The sequence below is a fragment of the Syngnathus scovelli genome, chromosome 14 (genome assembly GCF_024217435.2).
Source record: "Syngnathus scovelli strain Florida chromosome 14, RoL_Ssco_1.2, whole genome shotgun sequence".
Lineage (NCBI taxonomy): Eukaryota > Metazoa > Chordata > Actinopteri > Syngnathiformes > Syngnathidae > Syngnathus > Syngnathus scovelli.
The window spans coordinates 5,205,916-5,225,983 of NC_090860.1; the positions used below are offsets into that span (position 1 = coordinate 5,205,916).

Here is a 20,068-nt window from a genome sequence, read left to right on the forward strand (position 1 = left end):
AGGTATATATTGAACACTGTCAATCAAACGTCATTGTTTATCAGATTTGGAATTGCACTCCATGAAAACGCACTGTGGAAACAGAAAGAAATAAAGGAGTGCTTGCAATGGAATTTCCTTTATTCCCGTTATCGACCACAAAAACGAAAACAACACTTACACGTCTTTCCTTTGAATCACATTCGTGGAGTGAACAATCCTATGGAAGAAGTCAGCGGGTGCACGGCGGAACGTCCACATGTTTGACTTCCATGTTCAGGTCCACCTCCACACGTCTGGCGTCGGCGCGACTCGCCGAAGTGACAAAACTTTCCTCAGCTCCTGCCGTCGATTTCCCAGCATGCCTTGCCAAACAGGAAGTCAAGCTTGATGCACAGCATCAATAACTAGCAGCAACCGCGACGGCCTCACAAGAGTCATCGCCGCGGTTATGTGGTGCCTCACACGTGCACAAATGCACGCAAACATGCAGCCAATCAGAAAAAGAAGACACGCCCTTCCGCCATTGGCCGCCTGGACCGGGTTCCTGTCCCGTTGCCGCCGGGTGGGTGTGTCCGAGTCGCACGGCACGGTCATGGATCAGGAAGGTCAGAAGTATCCACGGTAACCTAACAACACACAATACCATGTGGGTATCAAAAGTCTACACACCCCTACACCATCTTTTGGTGATAAAGTTAAAAAAAAAAAAAAAAGACCACGAGAAATCATTTGCTTTCTTCCTGTGACATACAACCTTTACATAGCAATTGGAAAAAAAAGTTTTCTGACCAGGGAGATACATGTGAAATAACGTAGTTGCACATGTGTGCACACCCTCACCTGAGAGTGCGGCTCTGTTTTTCAAATGAACCAATTACATTTAAAGTCATGCATTGCGGTGGGTGCGTCGCACCTTAATGAAGATGGTGTCGTCCTTGGTGTAGCTGGCCGACTCCAAGACGCTCTGGGAGACGAAGAGCGGACACCCGGAGGCGATGTTCATCTCGGCAGCGGGACGGCGGAAGCTGCTGCTGTTTGGGTCCGGCTTGAAGGCGTCCACCAGGTGCTTACGCGCTGGACCCTGGTCCATCAGCATCAGGGTCACCTGACGCATGCGACATGATAATCGATAATCACGAGCTTGATGCGGTAGTGTTCAAATAGCTGCAAAACCCACGGCTAGCGATGCTAACCATTACCATACCGATGGCGTTTAGGATTATTTGTCAGCATTAAGCCATTAAAGCTATGTGGCAGATGAAATAAAAAAATAAATAGCTCAAAGCCTGCTTGGAAGAATTGTTCACGATCTGCCAAGCTGTCACTGGAATTGACTTGACTAGACCAGCGCTCGAATCACCAAATATTTGCCCCCCACGTAGCGACACTACCTTCTGTTTGAACGGCCACGGCAGGAGTGCGTCATACTCGCCACGCATGACCACGAAGAAGAGCGACAGGTGCGTGCCCTTGCCCATGCCGTCGCCGTTCAGGTAGACGCGGGCACACATCTTGTAGCCAAAGTATCCTGTGTAGAAGGGCTGCGAGTAGAGCGATAGAGTCTTGGCCGCCACCGCTTCCTGTTTCCGACGCTTGTAGTCACGGATCTTCCAGATGAGCGTCCCGTTGTAGCTGGCCGTCTCCAGCACCTGGAAGCGAAGGTCCATGTCGGCCAGACGGATGTCGTGAACGCTCAGCATGTCGCCCTGCCGGTTCTGTTGCGTCTCCAGCGAGGCTGCGCGCAAACACACGCCTTTGTCACAAACCACTTTAGCATGCCCGCTTTTGTGTCCGAGTCGCAGTTTGTCGGCCGGTGCCTACCGAGGGTGACGCTTCCTGCGGCGGAGCGTCCTCCCTGCTCCAGCACGCCCAGCCTGGCACGAACGGCGTCCAACGACAGGCGGACCTTGTCCAGCTCGTCCCGCAGCGAGGCCAGAGAACGCAGCTCCAGCTCCACTTCCAGAAGCTTCTCGGAGTGGGTGCTCATCACCTTCTACAAAGACAGGCGGCGAGAGAGGGTGTTAGGGTTTTCCAGGTTATCTTTATCATAGGATTATGTTGGAATGTAGACTATAATGATTAACCAATCTTGTCTTGCTCTCACAATGCAGTAAAATGAAGTGGTTGCTTCCTCTGCTTGATTGACCAGCTGCAGAGGAAGCAATCAAAGTTGTTCTGTTTCCCACAACATCGTAAAACACCCCCTGCTCTGATCTTACCAGAGGCCGGGGGTTCACCAAACCTGTCAACTCTCAACCCCAACTCTGTTTCTCTTAATAAATATCCTCTTGCAGGAAGGAGAGTTCAGAGCTCTATTCGAACATCGCTGTACGCACAGCGACGAATGGACTCTCCACCTGCAGGTGTCTAAAAGGACTTACTTGTCTCCTGTGTGGTTCTTGCAAAATAAGTTGGAGTGAGCAAATCTCTAACATTTTGGTGCCGAAACCCGGGATCCCTCATACCCGCTATCTGGCTGACGAAGGAGGACGTGCTGCATTGTCGACAAGCCAGCGTCCATTAGGAGGACCTGGAGAAGAAAGTCCTGGGAAGAGAATTCTTCGCTGGGCCAGCATCTTAGGTCTGCCTTTGTCTGACAGAGGTGGATTGACGGGACCCGGCAGTGCAACGAACCAGGGGACAAGTAAGTTAAAGGCCTGAAGTTGTGTGATTGTGTTGTTGTTTGTGAAACGCGTGTAAAAAAAAAAAAAAAAAAAACACAGGTGCACGAGAGATACGGCTTTGGTTTGTCCGAACTATGAGATACGGCTTTGGTTTGTCCGAGCTATGAGATACGGCTTTGGTTTGTCCGAGCTATGAGATACGGCTTTGGTTTGTCCGAGCTATGAGATACGGCTTTGGTTTGTCCGAGCTATGAGATACGGCTTTGGTTTGTCCGAGCTATGAGGCCTAAAAAAAAAAAAAAGCGCTGGAGTTTGTGTGATTGAGTGTGTGACTGGTAGGATATATTGACTAAATAGCAGTTCTAGCATTGATCCACGGCAATAATACAGGCTAGTAATTTGTTGAAAGGTCAATTTAAAGCCTGCATTGAGGATCCTCAAAGAAATAAATAAGTAATAATAGTAATAATAATAATAATAATATTTTTGAGACAAAGAGATTGTAAAACCTAAAACTACTAGAATTAAGATGGGAAATAAAAACGGTAAATCTCTACCTCTTGACGGAGATGAGAAGTACATGGCGAGTAGATTTCTTAATTGTATGCAATATATGCCGAAGTGGAAGAAAAAGTATGGAGTAGAAGGGAAGTTGAGAGTTGAAGTGTGGAAGATAGTAGTTGATGTTTTAGAAGAGAGTGTGGATAGAAAGAAAAATGGACTGAAAAAGAAAAGAAAAGAGAGGGAATTGGATTGTGCTAAAATGTGGTTGGAAGCTTCACAAGAAAGAAGAGAACAAATCCAAAAGACAAAAGATAGAAAGTTGAAAAGTGATGAGGCCGCCATTCAATTGAGATTTGAAAAAGAATTCTGGGTACATAGTGGCATCCCATTCAATGATGCAGATGAGAGTGCTTATCAGCAACATCTTAAAATTGCGCTCCTCACTGGTTTCCCCCCTGACTTAGGCAATTGGGCGAGGAAACACTTGGTGGAAGCGGACACTGCTTGGTTTACAAAAAACATGCAGTGGCCCAGAGACGCTGATAAAGGGCTTGAGAAAGGCAAAAGTTCTGATGTATTTCATCTAGATGATGATAATGATCTAAATGAAGATACAACGATCTTCTACCAAAGTTCCCAAAGGGGCAGAGGAAGAGTTAGATACCAACAACGTCGCAAGCCACCATTCAAATCAAAACCCCCATCAGATTCAGACAACTGTTGGAACTGTGGGAGACGAGGAGACTTTCCACGAAAGTGTCGTTTTGCAAAACAATACAAATCAAAGGGTGGAGGAAGGAGCAGAGGAAAAGCCAAATTTTTGGCATGACAAGCTTCCTCCTCTTTGACCGCTTATGCTCATACAGAGAAAGAAAGAATAGATGCCCATATGACAGCAAAACATGTCATTGTCAGATTATTAGAATTTTTTTTAGATTAGAAGTCCTGTCCATCCAAGAAGTATGACAATGCTGTTTGTATGCCCAAATTACAAATGACTAGAGCTCAAATTGTGTTACACTAAAGTTAAAATATGCAAATCAAGTGGTAAAGAAATGCAACTTGCTTCTAGAAGATAAATAAATAAAATTAGAATGTGCTGTCCTCGTGTGCATGGGAGGGACCAGCTCATGATCGACCACAGGAAATGGCCAGCCTGTGACGAATCATTGGTGCTGGGAACTACCTTTTGCGTGCGAGAGCTGTGCATGTGTGTGCGTATATGTTAAAATGATGAACATTGGCTAAAGTTTTAGTATAAAAAAAATTTGCTAGACTGTGGTCTATCCAATTTGCACCGCAGAACAGAAATGATTTTGAAAGATAAAAATGAGAGGAAAAAGAGAGAAATCTGTTTGCGAGCAGAAACTAATCCACACTAGTGCATGTTAAGTGTCGAGCCCACATGAGAAATTCAAAGAAAAAAAAAAAAGAAAAAAGAAAATGACAGAACATGCTTTCAGGAATTGGAAGAAGCTAAATTGTGAATTTAAGATTTTGCAATGCTACATTTAATAGGAATACCGTATTTGCCGGTGTATTGGTCGACCTTTTTCGATCCAAAATCGACCGAAAAAAATCGACCTCGACTTATACACCGAGTCATAAAATTTAACTTCGTATTCATCGCTTCAAATGTGATGGTAACCAAGGCCGTTTCTCATGCATCTCATTGTGCGTTGCACTTAGAAAATTTGAACCGGGCGGCGTGCGTGAGTGCGCGGCCCGCTGGAAGTCGAATGAGGCTCAGCGATCTCCTCCGCGGTGCTTATAAACAGCCGATCCGCTCGGCGGGGGCTATTTTCGGCCACTCGGCGCGTGCGCACGGCCTCCCGGATGTGCCGGGCGGCGTGGGCGAGTGCGCGGCCCGCTGGAAGTCGAATGAGGCTCAGCGATCTCCTCCGCGGTGCTTATAAACAGCCGATCCGCTCGGCGGGGGCTATTTTCGGCCACTTGGCGCGTGCGCACGGCCTCCCGGATGTGCCGGGCGGGTGCGCGAGCTCGCCGGCCGCTGGAAGTCGAATGAGGCTCTGCGATCTCCTCCGCGGTGCTTATAAACAGCCGATCCGCTCGGCGGGGGCTATTTTCGGCCACTTGGCGCGTGCGCACGGCCTCCCGGATGTGCCGGGCGGGTGCGCGAGCTCGCCGGCCGCTGGAAGTCGAATGAGGCGCCGCGATCTCCTCCGCGGTGCTTATAAAGTGCCGATCCGCTCGGCTTGGAGCTATTTCCGGCCTCCCGTTGGTGCCGGGCGGCGTGCGCGAGCTCGCCGGCCGCTGGAAGTCGAATGAGGCTCCGCGATCTCCTCCGCGGTGCTTATAAACAGCCGCATGCGCACGGCCTCCCGGAATTTGAACACATTTCGTCAATAAATTTCGCATATTGAATTTTGAAGTTTAATATAATGCAACAATTGAGCTCGACTTATACAAAAGATATATCATAAAATCGTAAATTTCCGTCGAATTTTAGGGGGTCGACTTATACACCGAGTCGACCTGTACACCGGCAAATACGGTAATTGATTGGTTGTGTTATAAGATTATACAAAATTCTAAATGCAAGCTAAATCTGAGAGATTGAGTTCTTCAAATTTAAAAACAAAGAAAAAATTCAGATTAATTTGCCAATTGTTTGTTTTGGTTAAGTTTTTTTTGAATTGGTGGATTGTTCTACCAGGAAACCTGAGTTGAAAATGATATATGAATGTTGTGTGGTGAGCTTGGATGAATTGGGACCAATGTGATAGAAAGACTCCTTTTTGGAGACTGTGTGTGAGATGCAAATGAACATTGATGAATGATAGCCTGAATGAAAAGAAATTAGAGGTTGAATGGTTGAAGTTGTTGGCGACTACTATGGAAAATTAGCAGAGCGACTTTGATGAAAGAGTGATTTTGAGCAGGTTGAATGTTAGAAAGAAACACGTAGCTTTTGGATTGATAATTAACTAGAGAAAAAAAAACTGGAGAACCAGTAACACATGCAGAAGATGTGTGAACTGGGAAATTGAGAAGCGTTTTGGAAAGAAAGTCAAATTAAATGATGATGGAATCGTAAGTAGTAAAGAACGCATTCTCCCAAAAGGTTTGTCAAGGTGTGAGGCATGGGCGTTGCCAAGCCTCAAAAGGAGGGAGTGAGTAGGACAGATAGTGGAAGATAGTAATAATACAACACTTTATGACAATGAATTTTCGAATACATTTTGTGTTATACTGTGGTAAATTTTTTGTTCTGGTGTAGATAGGTTAGCAACACGAGAGATTTAGAGGTTCAAAAGAAAGACAGTTAAAAGAAAACATTTTTGATTTGGACAATTGCAGGCTAACAGGAACATGAGAACGATAAGAACTACGAGGTGGGATCCAATTTCATTGGGGAGATTGAGAATTCACAGCACCATACTCTAAGTCACATTTTTGAGCAAGCATGACAATAACATGTGAGAGGTCAAGACATACAGATCAGGGCTTGATGTGGAACGCAGACCTCGATGAGTTGATTTTCAATAATGATACTGAAGACAACATACTGTCCGATTAAATTGGAACTATAGATAAAATGTAGCTCAAAAATAGGATGAGTTGCAGGATTTACGATATAAAAACGAGACCGCTGTTATTAGAAGAATTTGAAGTTTGGTAAACAAACGTTACCAGCAAATTGATGGAAGCAGCTACATTTGGAGATAGTCTTACAAGTTTGATGTCCCAGCCTGTCATTCTCAGTGTCAGAGTCCCTGAAACCCAATCCGAGACTTCGCCTGCAGCCATGAACAACCACAAAATGGTGCCTGGCTCTGAAGCACCTTTGACCTTTGACGAAGGACAAGAAAAGACTGCTGTTGTCCTTGGAGGGGGACAAGTACACTCCGGAGGAAATACAACATCCTCGGGGACGGAAAAGACAGTGAAAGTCGGAGGAACTCACAATGATGAAAATTGACTCATTTGAACAATGGACTCATTCAAGAGTGATGGATGGGGTCGCTCTGAAGCAACAACAAAAGAACACCAACTTGAGAGGGTGAAGTACGGCAAAAAGATATGGACTTGGAGTGTCCGACGACCAAATCGCACTCCTTGCTACGGCGTTACCAAATTTGGTGGAGCTTGGTTCAAAGTGGAAGGGAGGTTCATTGTGCACTGAGTTTGACAGAACTGAGGAGATTTGATAAATAAATAAATAAAAATTTGAAAAATACGTAGGGCTACAGAGAAAAGCATTATAATCAGAGATTGAACAGATTTGGATAAAACAAATAGGCTAAAACGGTAGGAAACAAGAGCAAGATCTTATATTTTGGCTCATCAAGCTTAAGACATAGAGGTTGAGTTATATAAATTTTAGAACAGGACATTTGGCAGTCAGGAGGAAGCTAGGTTGCTCAATGTACCTACTCAATACAATAGTACGTTTTTTTGCACCACAGTGGAGGTTGGATGGTCAGAAAGTTAGGTACGTTCAATTTTTGACATTCACACAATCATGCATAGGAGTCACACGGCGACAGTTAACAAGACAATGACTGCAATAGGGGCCACCTACGACTGCACCGACATGAAAAAGTAGAAGTGAGAGAGCAGAGTATGGGATTATATGCTAAAACGTCTGCTATGCAGTTACCAATAGGAGATTCTATCAAAAGAAGCTACATGAGAGATGGATTCGAATCCCTTTGTCTGTGTGTGTGTGTGTGTGTGTGTGTGTGTGTGTGTGTGTGTGTGTGTGTGTGTGTGTGTGTGTGTGTGTGTGTGTGTGTGTGTGCAAGCGTGTGAGGAGAAAGAAGGCATGGATAAGACAATCTCTTTTACACCAGGAGGCAATAAATGGGAACCCCCCTGTCATAAATAGTCTTTGGTTAAAGGGAATCATTAGGAAGTGTTCAAACTCTTCCCGCAAACACTCCTATTTGCCAGTTAAATGGGCACTACAATTTACTACGAGAGTTGCAAGCAACAGATGAAGAGCTGTCCTTGGCAGATTATATGATCAGGACGCTCAAACTGTGTCAAAGACAAATTTACTGCCGCCTGATCTTTCCTCCTCACAGGTCGACAACCCCATCAATCCAGGAGACTGGGTCTACATCAAGGTCATCAAAAGAAGAAACTTGGCCAGCCACGACGGGAGGGACCATTCCAAGTCTTGCTGACTACACGTGTTGCATCCAAGGTTGCAGGACCCACAAATGCATTAACGACGACTGCTCTCCAGGAGGAAACTGGATGGGAGCTTTGGACATCACCGCTGTGTGCCAGGATGAGAGAGCCGTTTTCAAGGTGTAAGGGCTCTACTACCAACATGGCTGCACCATCGGACGGGACCTACTTCATCCAGAAGTTCAGAGGCACTGCCTCACCTGCATCCTATGAGTGCACGTGCCTGTTCAGTACGGATCATGGTTTTGTGGTCACAAGAGTTGTCCGATGCTGCCTGCCAACTGGACACGAGTGTGTGCGCCAGTGTGTGTGACAGACCTCGCCTACAGACTAGAACATCATCAGCTGACGAGAACACGAGCACGTATACGACTTCTTAGACGTGACAGATGTGATAATGATAATGAGACGTGGATTGCGTAGATGCTGTTCTGTTGAGCATGTATTACGGAAACTTGTTGATTTGACCATCAAATATGCTTCGCAAGTAATGGATACACTGTTGTACTATTTCTGTGTTTTTATTTTTATTTTTTCATTGATAGCATTCTGGTCGCCTAAGGCAAAGGGGCCGTGTAAGAATTTTCCTGCTAATAACATCTGGCCAGCAGGTTTTTCGCTTACACAATAAGTTTGATCTGGGGTGTTGAGGTAATGCCTCATCTTCACTGGAAGGTGTTGCTATCATTGTTTGTTGTTTTTATTTTTGCTGTTCTTCTTTCTTCATTATACATATATGTTTTTTTCTTACTTGTCTTTGTTGTTTGGGGTGACATAATCATATGAAAAAACAGGAGGGAGATGTTAGGGTTTTCCAGGTTACCTTTATCGTAGGATTACGTTGGAATGTAGACTATAATGATTAACCAATCTTGTCTTGCTCTCACAATGCAGTAAAATGAAGTGGTTGCTTCCTCTGCTTGATTGACTAGCTGCAGAGGAAGCAATCAAAGTTGTTCTGTTTCCCACAACATCGTAAAACACCCCCTGCTCTGATCTTACCAGAGGCCGGGGGTTCACCAAACCTGTCAACTCTCAACCCCCACTCTGTTTCTCTTAATAAATATCCTCTTGCAGGAAGGAGAGTTCAGAGCTCTATTCGAACATCGCTGTACGCACAGCGACGAATGGACTCTCCACCTGCAGGTGTCTAAAAGGACTTACTTGTCTCCCGTGTGGTTCTTGCAAAATAAGTTGGAGTGAGCAAATCTCTAACAGAGGGCATGCTGGGCTCAATGCAAACGTGACAGATGGAGCGACGTCGTAGGTGCTGCTAAGCTTTATGACGTGCTAGCCTTAGGCATCCGGTCCATGTTTGGTGTGGTGCTCACCATATCACCAAACAGCACAGTAACTACTTCTTGGTTGACTGGATGTAGATTTCACATGGGGAGACAGAGCTATGATTTCTAGATCAACTCGCAAACATGTCATTTGCTACTTTAGTGGACATATGTGTCACTGAAATCCTTGTAGAGCTGCGTACGTATGTGCATGCGTTTGTGCATGCTCATGTGTGTGTGTGTGTGTGTGTGTGTGTGTGTGTGTGTGTGTGTGTGTGCCAACCTGCATGGAGGCCACCTTTTGTTCCATGTGTCTGTGTTTGTCCCTCAGCTCGCCGTTGTGCTTCTCAGCCTCGGAAAGACGGGAACTCACAAGAGGGACGGCTTTGCGCTTGTCCATCAACTCGGCCTTCATCTCCTCCACCTACACACGCGCAGACGATGCATACGAGATATAAACATGTGGCCAAAGACACGAGCAGATTCAGACGTGTGCGCATGAAGTATCCTTCATTGTAAAGATGAAGATGAGGATGATGCCGAAGATGCTACCTTGCTTTCCAGAGAGATGTTCTTGAGCATCATCATCCTCAGGTGCTCAGCGGCACACGTGGCTTCATGTTGTCGGACCTCCGGACTCAGCGCCTACGCATGCACACGCAGGCTTTTAATCAACAGCAGCAGGGTAGGTACAAAACAAGATGGCGACGGAGGTGGACTTACCTTGTACATGCAACCATAGCGCTGGAAGGGGCAGCTGATCTGAGCTTTGGGACACTCATGCTGGTGACTGGCCAGCTGGCAAAACCCCCCCCACACACACATCAGTACACGAACGGACGCACACAGGTCCAGCGGCGGGAGTAACGCGATTGCTCAAAATTGGTGTTAGATTCAACTCAAAACAGAGAGTAGAACATTGTGTATTTAACCAAAGTTACATTCAAGAAAGGCTGCTAGCTCAGTGCTAACACGCAATGCAAAGCGCTCTTGACAGGCTGACAAAATTAGCATAAATGATTGGAGTAATTCTAAGCTTGACAGCAACACGTGCAGATGGCATTCAACAATACTTCTGGGCGTATATTCTTTATCCTCTGCAAAAAACAATTCATTATTACTTATTAGCTTAATGTCACATCTTCTTTCTTGATTCATCAACAAATCTACTGTAATTGTGCTGTACATGTTGTACTGCTCCTTGTGGCCAAGACGCATACAGCAAACAAAGAAACCTCCATCCATCCATTTTCTGTACTGCTTGTCCCCACGGGGGTCGCGGGGATGCTGGAGCCCATCCCAGCAGTCATCGGGCAGTAGGCTGGGGACACCCTGAATCGGTAGCCAGCCAATCGCAGGGCACACAGAGACGAACAATCATCCGCACTCACGCCTACGGGTAATTTCTCTCTCTCTCTCTCTCTCTTGGTCGTCCTCAGACGAGCTTCCATAGCAGAAGCTATACATTGCTCATTAATAATGACTATGGGGCGCAGCTCCTCACAGCACGGGTTATATATATATATATATATATATATATATATATATATAGTGCCTTGCGAAAGTATTCGGCCCCCTTGAACATTGCAACATTACGCCACATTTCAGGCTTCAAACATAAAGATATAACATTTTATTTTTTTGTCAAGAATCAACAACAAATGGGACACAATCGTGAAGTGGAACGAAATTTATTGGATAATTTAAACTTTTTTAACAAATCAACTGAAAAGTGGGGCGTGCAATATTATTCGGCGCCTTTACTTTCAGTGCAGCAAACTCACTCCAGAAGTTCAGTGAGGATCTTTGAATGATCCAATGTTGTCCTAAATGACTGATGATGATAAATAGAATGCAAATGTGTGTAATCAAGGCTCCGTATAAATGCACCTGCTCTTTGATAGTCTCAGGGTTCCGTTTAAAGCGCAGAGAGAACCATGAAGACAAAGGAACACACCAGGCAGGTCCGAGATACTGTTGTGGAGAAGTTTAAAGCTGGATTTGGATACAAAAAGATTTCCCAAGCTTTAAACATCTCAAGGAGCACTGTGCAAGCAATTATATTGAAATGGAAGGAGTATCAGACCACTGCAAATCTACCAAGACCCGGCCATCCCTCCAAACTTTCATCTCAAACAAGGAGAAGACTGATCAGAGATGCAGCCAAGAGGCCCATGATCACTCTGGATGAACTGCAGATAACTACCGCTGAGGTGGGAGAGTCTGTCCATAGGACAACAATCAGACGTGCACTGTACAAATCTAGCCTTTATGGAAGAGTGGCAAGAAGAAAGCCATTTCTCAAACATATCCATAAAAAGTCGTTTAAAGTTTGCCACAAGTCACCTGGGAGACACACCAAACATGTGGAAGAAGGTGCTCTGGTTAGATTAATCCAAAATCGAACTTTTTGGCCACAATGCAAAACGATATGTTTGGCGTAAAAGCAACACAGCTCATCACCCTGAACACACCATCCCCACTGTCAAACATGATGGTGGCAGCATCATGGTTTGGGCCTGCTTTTCTTCAGGGACAGGGAAGATGGCTAAAATTGATGGGAAGATGGATGGAGCCAAATACAGGACCATTCTGGAAGAAAACCTGTTGGTGTCTGCAAAAGACCTGAGACTGGGACGGAGATTTATCTTCCAACAGGACAATGATCCAAAACATAAAGCCAAAGCTACAATGGAATGATTCACAAATAGACGGATCCAGGTGTTAGAATGGCCAAGTCAAAGTCCAGACCTGAATCCAATCGAGAATCTGTGGAAAGAGCTTAAGACTGCTGTTCACAAACGCTCTCCTTCCAACCTCACTGAGCTCGAGCTGTTTTGCAAGGAAGAATGGGCAAGAATTCCAGTCTCTTGATGTGCAAAACTGATAGAGACATACCCCAAGCGATTTGCAGCTGTAATTGCAGCAAAAGGTGGTGCTACAAAGTATTAGCTAAGGGGGCCGAATAATATTGAACGCCCCACTTTTCAGTTTTTTATTTGTTAAAAAAGTTTAAATTATCCAATAAATTTCATTCCACTTCACGATTGTGTCCCACTTGTTGATTCTTGACAAAAAAATTACAATTTTATCTCTTTATGTTTGAAGCCTGAAATGTGGCAATATGTTGAAAGAGTCAAGGGGGGCGAATACTTTCGCAAGGCACTGTATATATATATATATATATATATATATATATATATATATATAATTAATCGGACCAAATTAAGCTCCCTGCACACTGAGATCCACTTGAATTTTGGAAAGTCCATTAGGATTTAAAAAATATTTTCTAAATTTAAGCGACCGCTCTGTCACAATAATGCGCGGTGCAGTTGGGCGGCTGGTGGCGCGCTACGGTTGCGCGTTCGGCGGTGCGCTGCAGTTGCGCGATCGGACAAAATTAAGCTCCCTGCGCACTGAGGTCCACTTAAATTTTGTAAAGTACATCAGGACTTGAAAAATATTTTGTAAATTACAGCGACAGCTCTGTCACAATCATGTGACCAGGGCGGTGCAGTTGCGCGGTCGGCGACGCGCTACGGTTGCACGTTCGGCGGTCCGCTGTAGTTGCGCGATCAGACAAAAATGCGCAAATAAAAAAATACTTTAAAAAGGCGTTTTTTCTTTTTTTAATTTTATTTCATTATTTTTTATTTTGAGTTACTTTGAAGTAACAATAAATTTACTTTGCTATCCAAGCTCTACAGTGACTACTTAACATTGGATCAAAGTGTCATTTCTTCAGTGTTGTCCCATGACAAGATATACCGTATTTTCCGCACTATTAGACGCACTTATAAACTTAAAATTTACTCAAAAAACCACTGTGCGTCTTATAATGCAGAGCGCCTTATATATGGATAAATTGATGAATTTGTTGATCCATACCGGTTGTACACAGCACTGTGCCAAAATGTTTCAGTACTTTTTAGTATGACTAGTAAATTAGAAGGTCGCATCGCTTCCCAGCATTATGGCAACCGTGGTCAGGGGGCGTCACTGAATAGCTGTTGTACCCGCAAGGCTATTTCATTTCAAAATAGGCGAGTATGTTTACGGATCAACATCTAACGGAATCATAAATAAGCAGCACCAATGTCTCAAATCAGTCTTTAGTCGGTTCCGATCATTTTTATGGGAGAGAGTTTGAGAAACGTGATTGTTTACAGGGGGTCGCCATGACACTTTGCTGAGGCTCATGGGGAGTCTGCGAGCTGAGGCTCATGGGAGTTTGCGGGTGGCTAATGCTATAATGATAGCTGCTATACGCACGAGGCTATTTCATTTCAAAATAGGCTGCTTCGTTAATGTTTCAAGTAAATTTACAGATTGATATGGAAGGGAAACATAAGTAAGCAGTACCAATGTGTTAGATTGAACTTTACTTCACTGGTTTCTTTTATATCAAACAAATTATTTTAGGTTCATTACCTGACATGTTTCGGCAGTTTTTTACTGAGGGCTCATTGGTTATTGGCTAGTGGATGCATACCGCAACCCTAGTCAACCTCAGTTTGTTGCAGTATAGCTTCTATTTTATGCTCCTTTTAATCCGGTGCGCTTTATATATGAAATAATTTCTAAAATAAATAATTCAATGAGGGTGCGCCTTATAATCCAGTGCGCCTTATGGTGCGAAAAATACGGTAATTAAAACATTGCAGAAATGAGAGGGGTGTACCAGACTGTCTCCGAAAATTAGAATATTGTGAAAAAGTTCTTTATTTTCGGTAATGCAATTAAAAAAAACAAAAATGTCATATATTCTGGATTCATTGCAAATCAACTGAAATATTGGAAGCCTTTTATTATTTTAATATCACTGATTATGGCATACAGTTTAAGCAAACTCAAATATCCTATCTCAAAATATTAGAATATCATAAAAAAGTAAACTAGTAGGGTATTCAACTAATCACTTGAATTGTCTAATTAACTCGAAACATCTGCAAGGGTTTCCTGAGCCTTCAAAAACACACAGCTTGGTTCAGTAAACTAAATCACAAGTATGGGGAAGACTGCTGATCTGACTGCTGTCCAGAGGACCATCATTGACACCCTCCATAAGGAGGGTAAGAAACAAAAATAAATTTCTCAAAGAGCAAGCTGTTCACAGAGTGCAGTTTCAAAGCACATCCACAAAAAGTCTGTTGGAAGGGGGAAATGTGGCAGGAAACGCTGCACAACCAAGAGAGATGACCGCAGCCTTAACAGCATTGTGAAGAAGAGTCGCTTCCAGAATTTGGGGGAGCTTCAAAGAGTCAAGTAGGTATCAAGATATCAAAAGCCACTGTTCACAGACGTGTCCGGGAAATGGCCTACAATAGCCGTATTCCCATTGTCAAGCCACTTCTGAAGCGTCTGACTTGGGCTATGGAAAAGAAGCACTGGACAGTTGCAGAGTGGTCCAAAGTCCTCTTTTCAGACGAAAGCAAGTTTAGTATTTAATTTGGAAGTCAAGGCGCCAGAGCAAAATCCAAGTTGCTTGAAATCCAGTGTGAAGTTCCCACAGTCAGCGATGGTTTGGGGAGCCATGTCAGCTAATGGTGTTGTTTCATCAAATCCAAAGTAAATGCAGATTTTAAAACACTACATGCTTCCGTCTGCTGAAAAGCTCTATGGAGATGATGATCTCATTTTCCAGCATGATCTGGCACCTGCCCACAGTGCCAAAACCACCAGTCAATGGTGTACTGACCATGGCATTACTGTCCTCGATTGGCCTGCCAATTTCCCTGACCTGAACCCCATAGAGAATTTGTTGGGTATTGTGAAGAAGAAGCTGAAAGACACCAGACCCAACAATGCAAATGAGCTAAAAGCCGCTATTGAAGCATCTTGGGCATCCATAACACCTCAGCAATGCCACAGGTTGATTGCCTCCATGCCACGCCGCATTGATGCAGTAATCCTTGCAAAAAGATTCCAGACCAAGTACTGAGTGCATTAATGGACATTTTCAAATGTTTGATATTGTTTTGCTGTTATAATCTTTTTTTTTACTTGGTCTGAGGAAATATTCTGATATTTTGAGATAGGATATTTCAGTTTTCTTAAACTGTATGCCATAATCAGCGATATTAAAATAATAAAAGGCTTGCAATATTTCAGTCTATTTGTAATGAATCCAGAATGTATGACATTTTTGTTTTTTTAATTGCATTACAGAAAATAAAGAACTTTATCACAACATTCTAATTTTCTGAGACAGTCCTGTATATAAACATATATATATATATATATATATATAGTATATATATATACACACACACATACACACACACACACACACACACACACATATATATATATATATATATATATGGATTTTTTTCCATAGTTGAAGTGTACCTATAATGAACATTACAGGCATCTCTCATCTTTCAAGTGGTCAAGTGGGAGAACTTTCACAATTGGTGGCTGACTAAATACTGACTATAAATAGGATACGTGTGTGTGTGTGTGTGTGTGTGTGTGTGTGTGTGTGTAACATATGTAGATGTAGCTAAAGTATACATACTGTAAATATGTTTTCAGAACTCTTATTATAACATAACAGTTATATTGTAACTAACAAGGTACAAGTGTACATACTGTAAACATGTTTTTAGAAGTCTTTTATTATTGTAAAAAAAAATTGTAACAAGGTACAATACTGTATATCTGTTTTTAGAACTCTTATTATAACAACTTTTTTTATAACAAGGTAGAAGTATACGTACTGCAGTTCCCTCCCTGCCTTCTGCTGGCATGCGGGCAACTTCGGTGCCATAATTCATAAATTTAGAATTTTTATTTTGAATTTTTGATTTTTTTGGGGGGGAAATCTGCAATGTACTGAAGCCGCGATAAATGAACCCCGATGTAGCGAGGAATTACTGTGTGTGTGTATGTATGTCCTAACCCCACCTCACACTTAGGAGGGTGCAGGTTCGATTCCACCTCCGGCCCTCCCTGTGTGGAGTTTCCATGTTCTCCCCATGTCCACGTGGGTTTCTTCCGAGCACTCTGGTTTTCTCACACATCCCAAAAACAAGCATGGTAAGCCGACTGAGCACTCCTAATTGCCCTTCGTTGTGAGTGCAAGTGCGGACGGTTGTTCATTTCTGTATGCCCTGTGATTGGCTGGCAACCGATTCAGGGTGTCTCCCGCCTACTGCCCGATGACTGCTGGGATAGGCTCCAGCACGCCCGTGACCCCCGTGGGGACAAGCAGTATAGAAATACACACACACACGCACATATATATATATATATATATATATATATATACACACACACATATACATACATATATGAAGTATACATATATCTATCTATACCCCCCCCCCCCCCCCCCCACACACACACACACACACACACACAACACGACACGACACGACACGACACGACAAGGAAGCGACTTTTTGTTACCTCGCTCCGCGGCAGTGATGAGAAGGAGCACAGGTTTGGACATGACACCGGGAAGGCTGGGCACACCGTCTCCTTGTGTTTCTTATGCACAAACACACAAAGGACAGGTTCACGCACAGCCGCGATGGGCGACCATTGCTTGTTCAAGCCCTTCGCCGCAGCGTCGCCGGCGTTTACCTGCAAGTCGGTGAGCGGCATCTTGGTGAGGCAAAAGTCGCAGGTGCTCTCTCTGTGTTTGCACTTCCAGCTGAGGTGATCGGGAATGTCCTTCCTCATCATCCTCTCCTTGCACTTGCCCAATGGGCACGGCACCTCAAAGAAGGGACACACGTTGGCGTGCTCCTGCGGGCAACAAGGTTGGCAGGCGGTGAGCTGGTGGGCGGGCGCGTCGCTGCGGTAACAGCGGAGGGACAGCGCCGGTCTCACGGGCATCTGCTGCAGGCTCATCTGCTCCTGGCAGCCTTTGGCTTCGGCGCGGCAGTACACCTTCAGCGCCAGGATTTCTCGATGGCAGCAAACGTCGCGGAAAATCTGAAACAAAACAGTCGACCGAGGTCGGATTGGCACTATGGGGCGAGGGCAATTCGTATTCATTGATATCAATTACTCATCGATCAATTCATGCGTGCATGCGATCACCTTGTTGTTGAACAGCGGCTCCATGTCGGCCGGACACACAGGGTTGGGACGGCTGCAACGCACACAAGCACACACATGAAGGACAGAGCGAGACACGCCCGGGTAGAGACATATATACGCACGCACATATGCACGCACACACACACACACACACACACACACATTCGCACACACACACACATTCGCATGCGCACACACACGCGCTGCTCCTGTGTGTGCGTCTATCACCTGAGTATGTGGGCAATGCAGGTCTGGCAGAAGCGATGACCGCACTCGGTCTGCCTGGGCTGACACAGGACCAGCCGGCAGGACTCGCACAGATATTTCTCTTCGGGGACGTCCACAAAGTGATCCGTGAAGCCGCCGTCCAGGGGCATGAAGCCCGCTGGTGCGCCTGAATGCAACACACGTGCACGCATACCAAACGTTGATATCATCCACACATCAGAATAACATTGAAATCATCCATACGCAATTGTATCCTACGATGTTGTCATAAATACACTTTGGCATGACAACAATGTCGCGGTGGCGCAATGACGTCATGGCGATCACCTTGCGAGGAGTCGCTCGGAGGCCAGGGATTGGCAGGCCGGTTGGGAGGCGGGGTGATGGGAGGAGCCGCAGACAGGGGCGGAATGAGGGAGGGCGCCACCTGCTGGAGGGGAATCTGCACCTCCCTCCCGTCAACGCTGTGTCCGGCTGACATGACCTGGTGTGCGCACACGTGATTTTACTGATGAGATGCTGACCTATTTGTTAAAACATTGTAAAAGATCTATTTAAACATTAAATACAAGGAACAAAAGCCTTAGCAAGAGTAATAGCCAGACCCACTACAGCAGTTTTACTTTCTTTTAATCAGTCATATGTGACCTGTCACATACCATTTTACTGATATGTGCTTATGAAATGAACGAGAATAGTTATTACGTGTCATGGAAATATAATTAAATGGTCCCACGTAGCGCCAGCAATGTGGTCGTGGACTCCTGATTGTGAGACACTGCGTTAAGGGAGCACAAAAGAAGCTGTATTATCTTTGGTTATTTAAAACAAAAAACAGGGTTTTTGGATAATTTATATTAAACAGCAGTTCTACACGTTTACTGTACTCAATTATGAAAATAGTTGCCGGCTCATTTGATCATCAATTAGTCGATTAGTTTTGACACCTCTAATTTTATCCATTAGATTAGATCCTTTTGAATTTTTAAATTAGTCAGTATCCATTAGATTAGATCCTTTTGAATTTTTAAATTAGTCAGTTAAATCGGCCGATTAAACAGTTTCAGTCTTTCAAAAAACATAATATGGGCCCTTTAATTCAAGCCTACTCAGTGAGCATAGCAGTATGCAAATAGGCTTTAATTAGGTACTCGTAAGCAAAACGTGACAGTGGGAAAAAACGTAAGACAGTCGTTCAACTACTTTATTGTATTACTCGTGAGAACAAAAGGCGTACTCGTACATGGTTATGAGGGAAAGAGAGGCTGTGGAATAAACGCTCCGACGATGTGCTTACTTTCCATGGTGCGTCTTGATTTCGATTTGCTCTGACTTCGATTGATCACGACTGGGGGCTTCTGTTTACTGGCTGCTGCTCATGCTAACGCGGTTAGCATCTGTGGCTTCTCTTCTCCCATTTCAAGCTCATTGAACGTGAAAAAGACTTCACGCGCAAACTTGGCAGCCCACGACGTGCATGACACCCACGTCACATTCAACCCCAAAAAGAACCAAACGCAAACGAAGGTACGAGCCGCTGTTGTGCCGACTCACATGAATCAGCTCAGCCGCTCCTCGGCGCCTTTCCGGGGGACTCGAACCGCCGACCTGCCGCTCGCCCCCTCATGGTCCACGTCCAAGGCTTCCTCTGCTCTCCTCGTCGCTCTTCTCCTATGCTGGGCCGGGGATTACCGGGAACAGGTTAGGAGCTCCGGCAGCTGCGTCGGGGGCACTGCGGCTCGGGACGGTGCTTGGGTCACTCGTGGAAACCCCCTCCGCCGCTTCCGCCCAGGAAATCCCCCACGATTGCCGCCTCTAGGGGGCGCCGTCCGCCTTTCGATTGCTCGCGCTCGGTGTCTTTTCATGTTTTGTTTTTTTACATTTGTAGATAATGTAATGACAAATGTTTCAATTATTTTGCTCATTTATTTCTATTTCAGTAGTTTTCAAATAAATATTTCTATCCATAGCCATCGCCTGGTGGTGATGTCATTAGGAGATCTTGTGATTGGCTGCAATTGTCATCATTGAGCAAAGCTACTGATTGGGTTGATTTAATAAAACCACAAGTCCTTTTAGTTCATAAAAAAATATATTAAGCGAAATGGGGGTCCCGTGGCAACAAATGATATCAGCCCTTGATATGAGAATATTAAACATGATCAATGTTTCTAACCAGGTAACCATGGTGACATAAAACGTGACATCATCAGGAGACATTCTAATTGGCTA

At 44.5% G+C, this 20,068-nt stretch overlaps 1 protein-coding gene across 3 annotated transcripts; it reads right to left on the bottom strand.

Annotated features, from left to right (window-relative positions):
• Positions 1–102: 102 nt before the first annotated feature.
• traf3 (TNF receptor-associated factor 3) lies at positions 103–19,649 on the bottom strand. 3 transcript variants are annotated; one of them, XM_049741039.2, is made up of 15 exons: positions 19,134–19,353; positions 18,542–18,614; positions 18,164–18,320; positions 17,837–18,002; positions 17,609–17,660; positions 17,396–17,500; positions 17,147–17,311; positions 16,970–17,050; positions 10,277–10,351; positions 10,106–10,198; positions 9,837–9,977; positions 1,804–1,975; positions 1,374–1,717; positions 896–1,087; positions 103–608 (listed from the first exon to the last, which is right to left on the bottom strand). In XM_049741039.2, exons 3-15 carry the CDS (start codon positions 18,315–18,317, stop codon positions 573–575), a joined length of 1,776 nt encoding a protein of 591 aa, XP_049596996.1. In that variant the 5' UTR covers positions 18,318–18,320; positions 18,542–18,614; positions 19,134–19,353; the 3' UTR covers positions 103–572. The 3 variants fall into 3 exon arrangements, with proteins under 3 accessions (XP_049596996.1, XP_049596993.1, XP_049596995.1); XM_049741036.2 differs by lacking the exons at positions 18,542–18,614; positions 19,134–19,353 and adding an exon at positions 19,391–19,649; XM_049741038.2 differs by lacking the exon at positions 18,542–18,614.
• Positions 19,650–20,068: the final 419 nt, after the last annotated feature.

Bases quoted from the DNA above. Each gene is read 5' to 3' on its own strand.
- traf3 (XM_049741036.2), bottom strand. From the start codon at position 18,317: ATGTCAGCCGGACACAGCGTTGACGGGAGGGAGGTGCAGATTCCCCTC. The intron at 10,199-10,276 runs GTAAGTCCACCT...GTGCATGCGTAG, and splicing joins GCTATGGTTGCATGTACAAG to GCGCTGAGTCCGGAGGTCCG. The intron at 9,978-10,105 runs GTAGCATCTTCG...GCGCGTGTGTAG, and splicing joins ACATCTCTCTGGAAAGCAAG to GTGGAGGAGATGAAGGCCGA.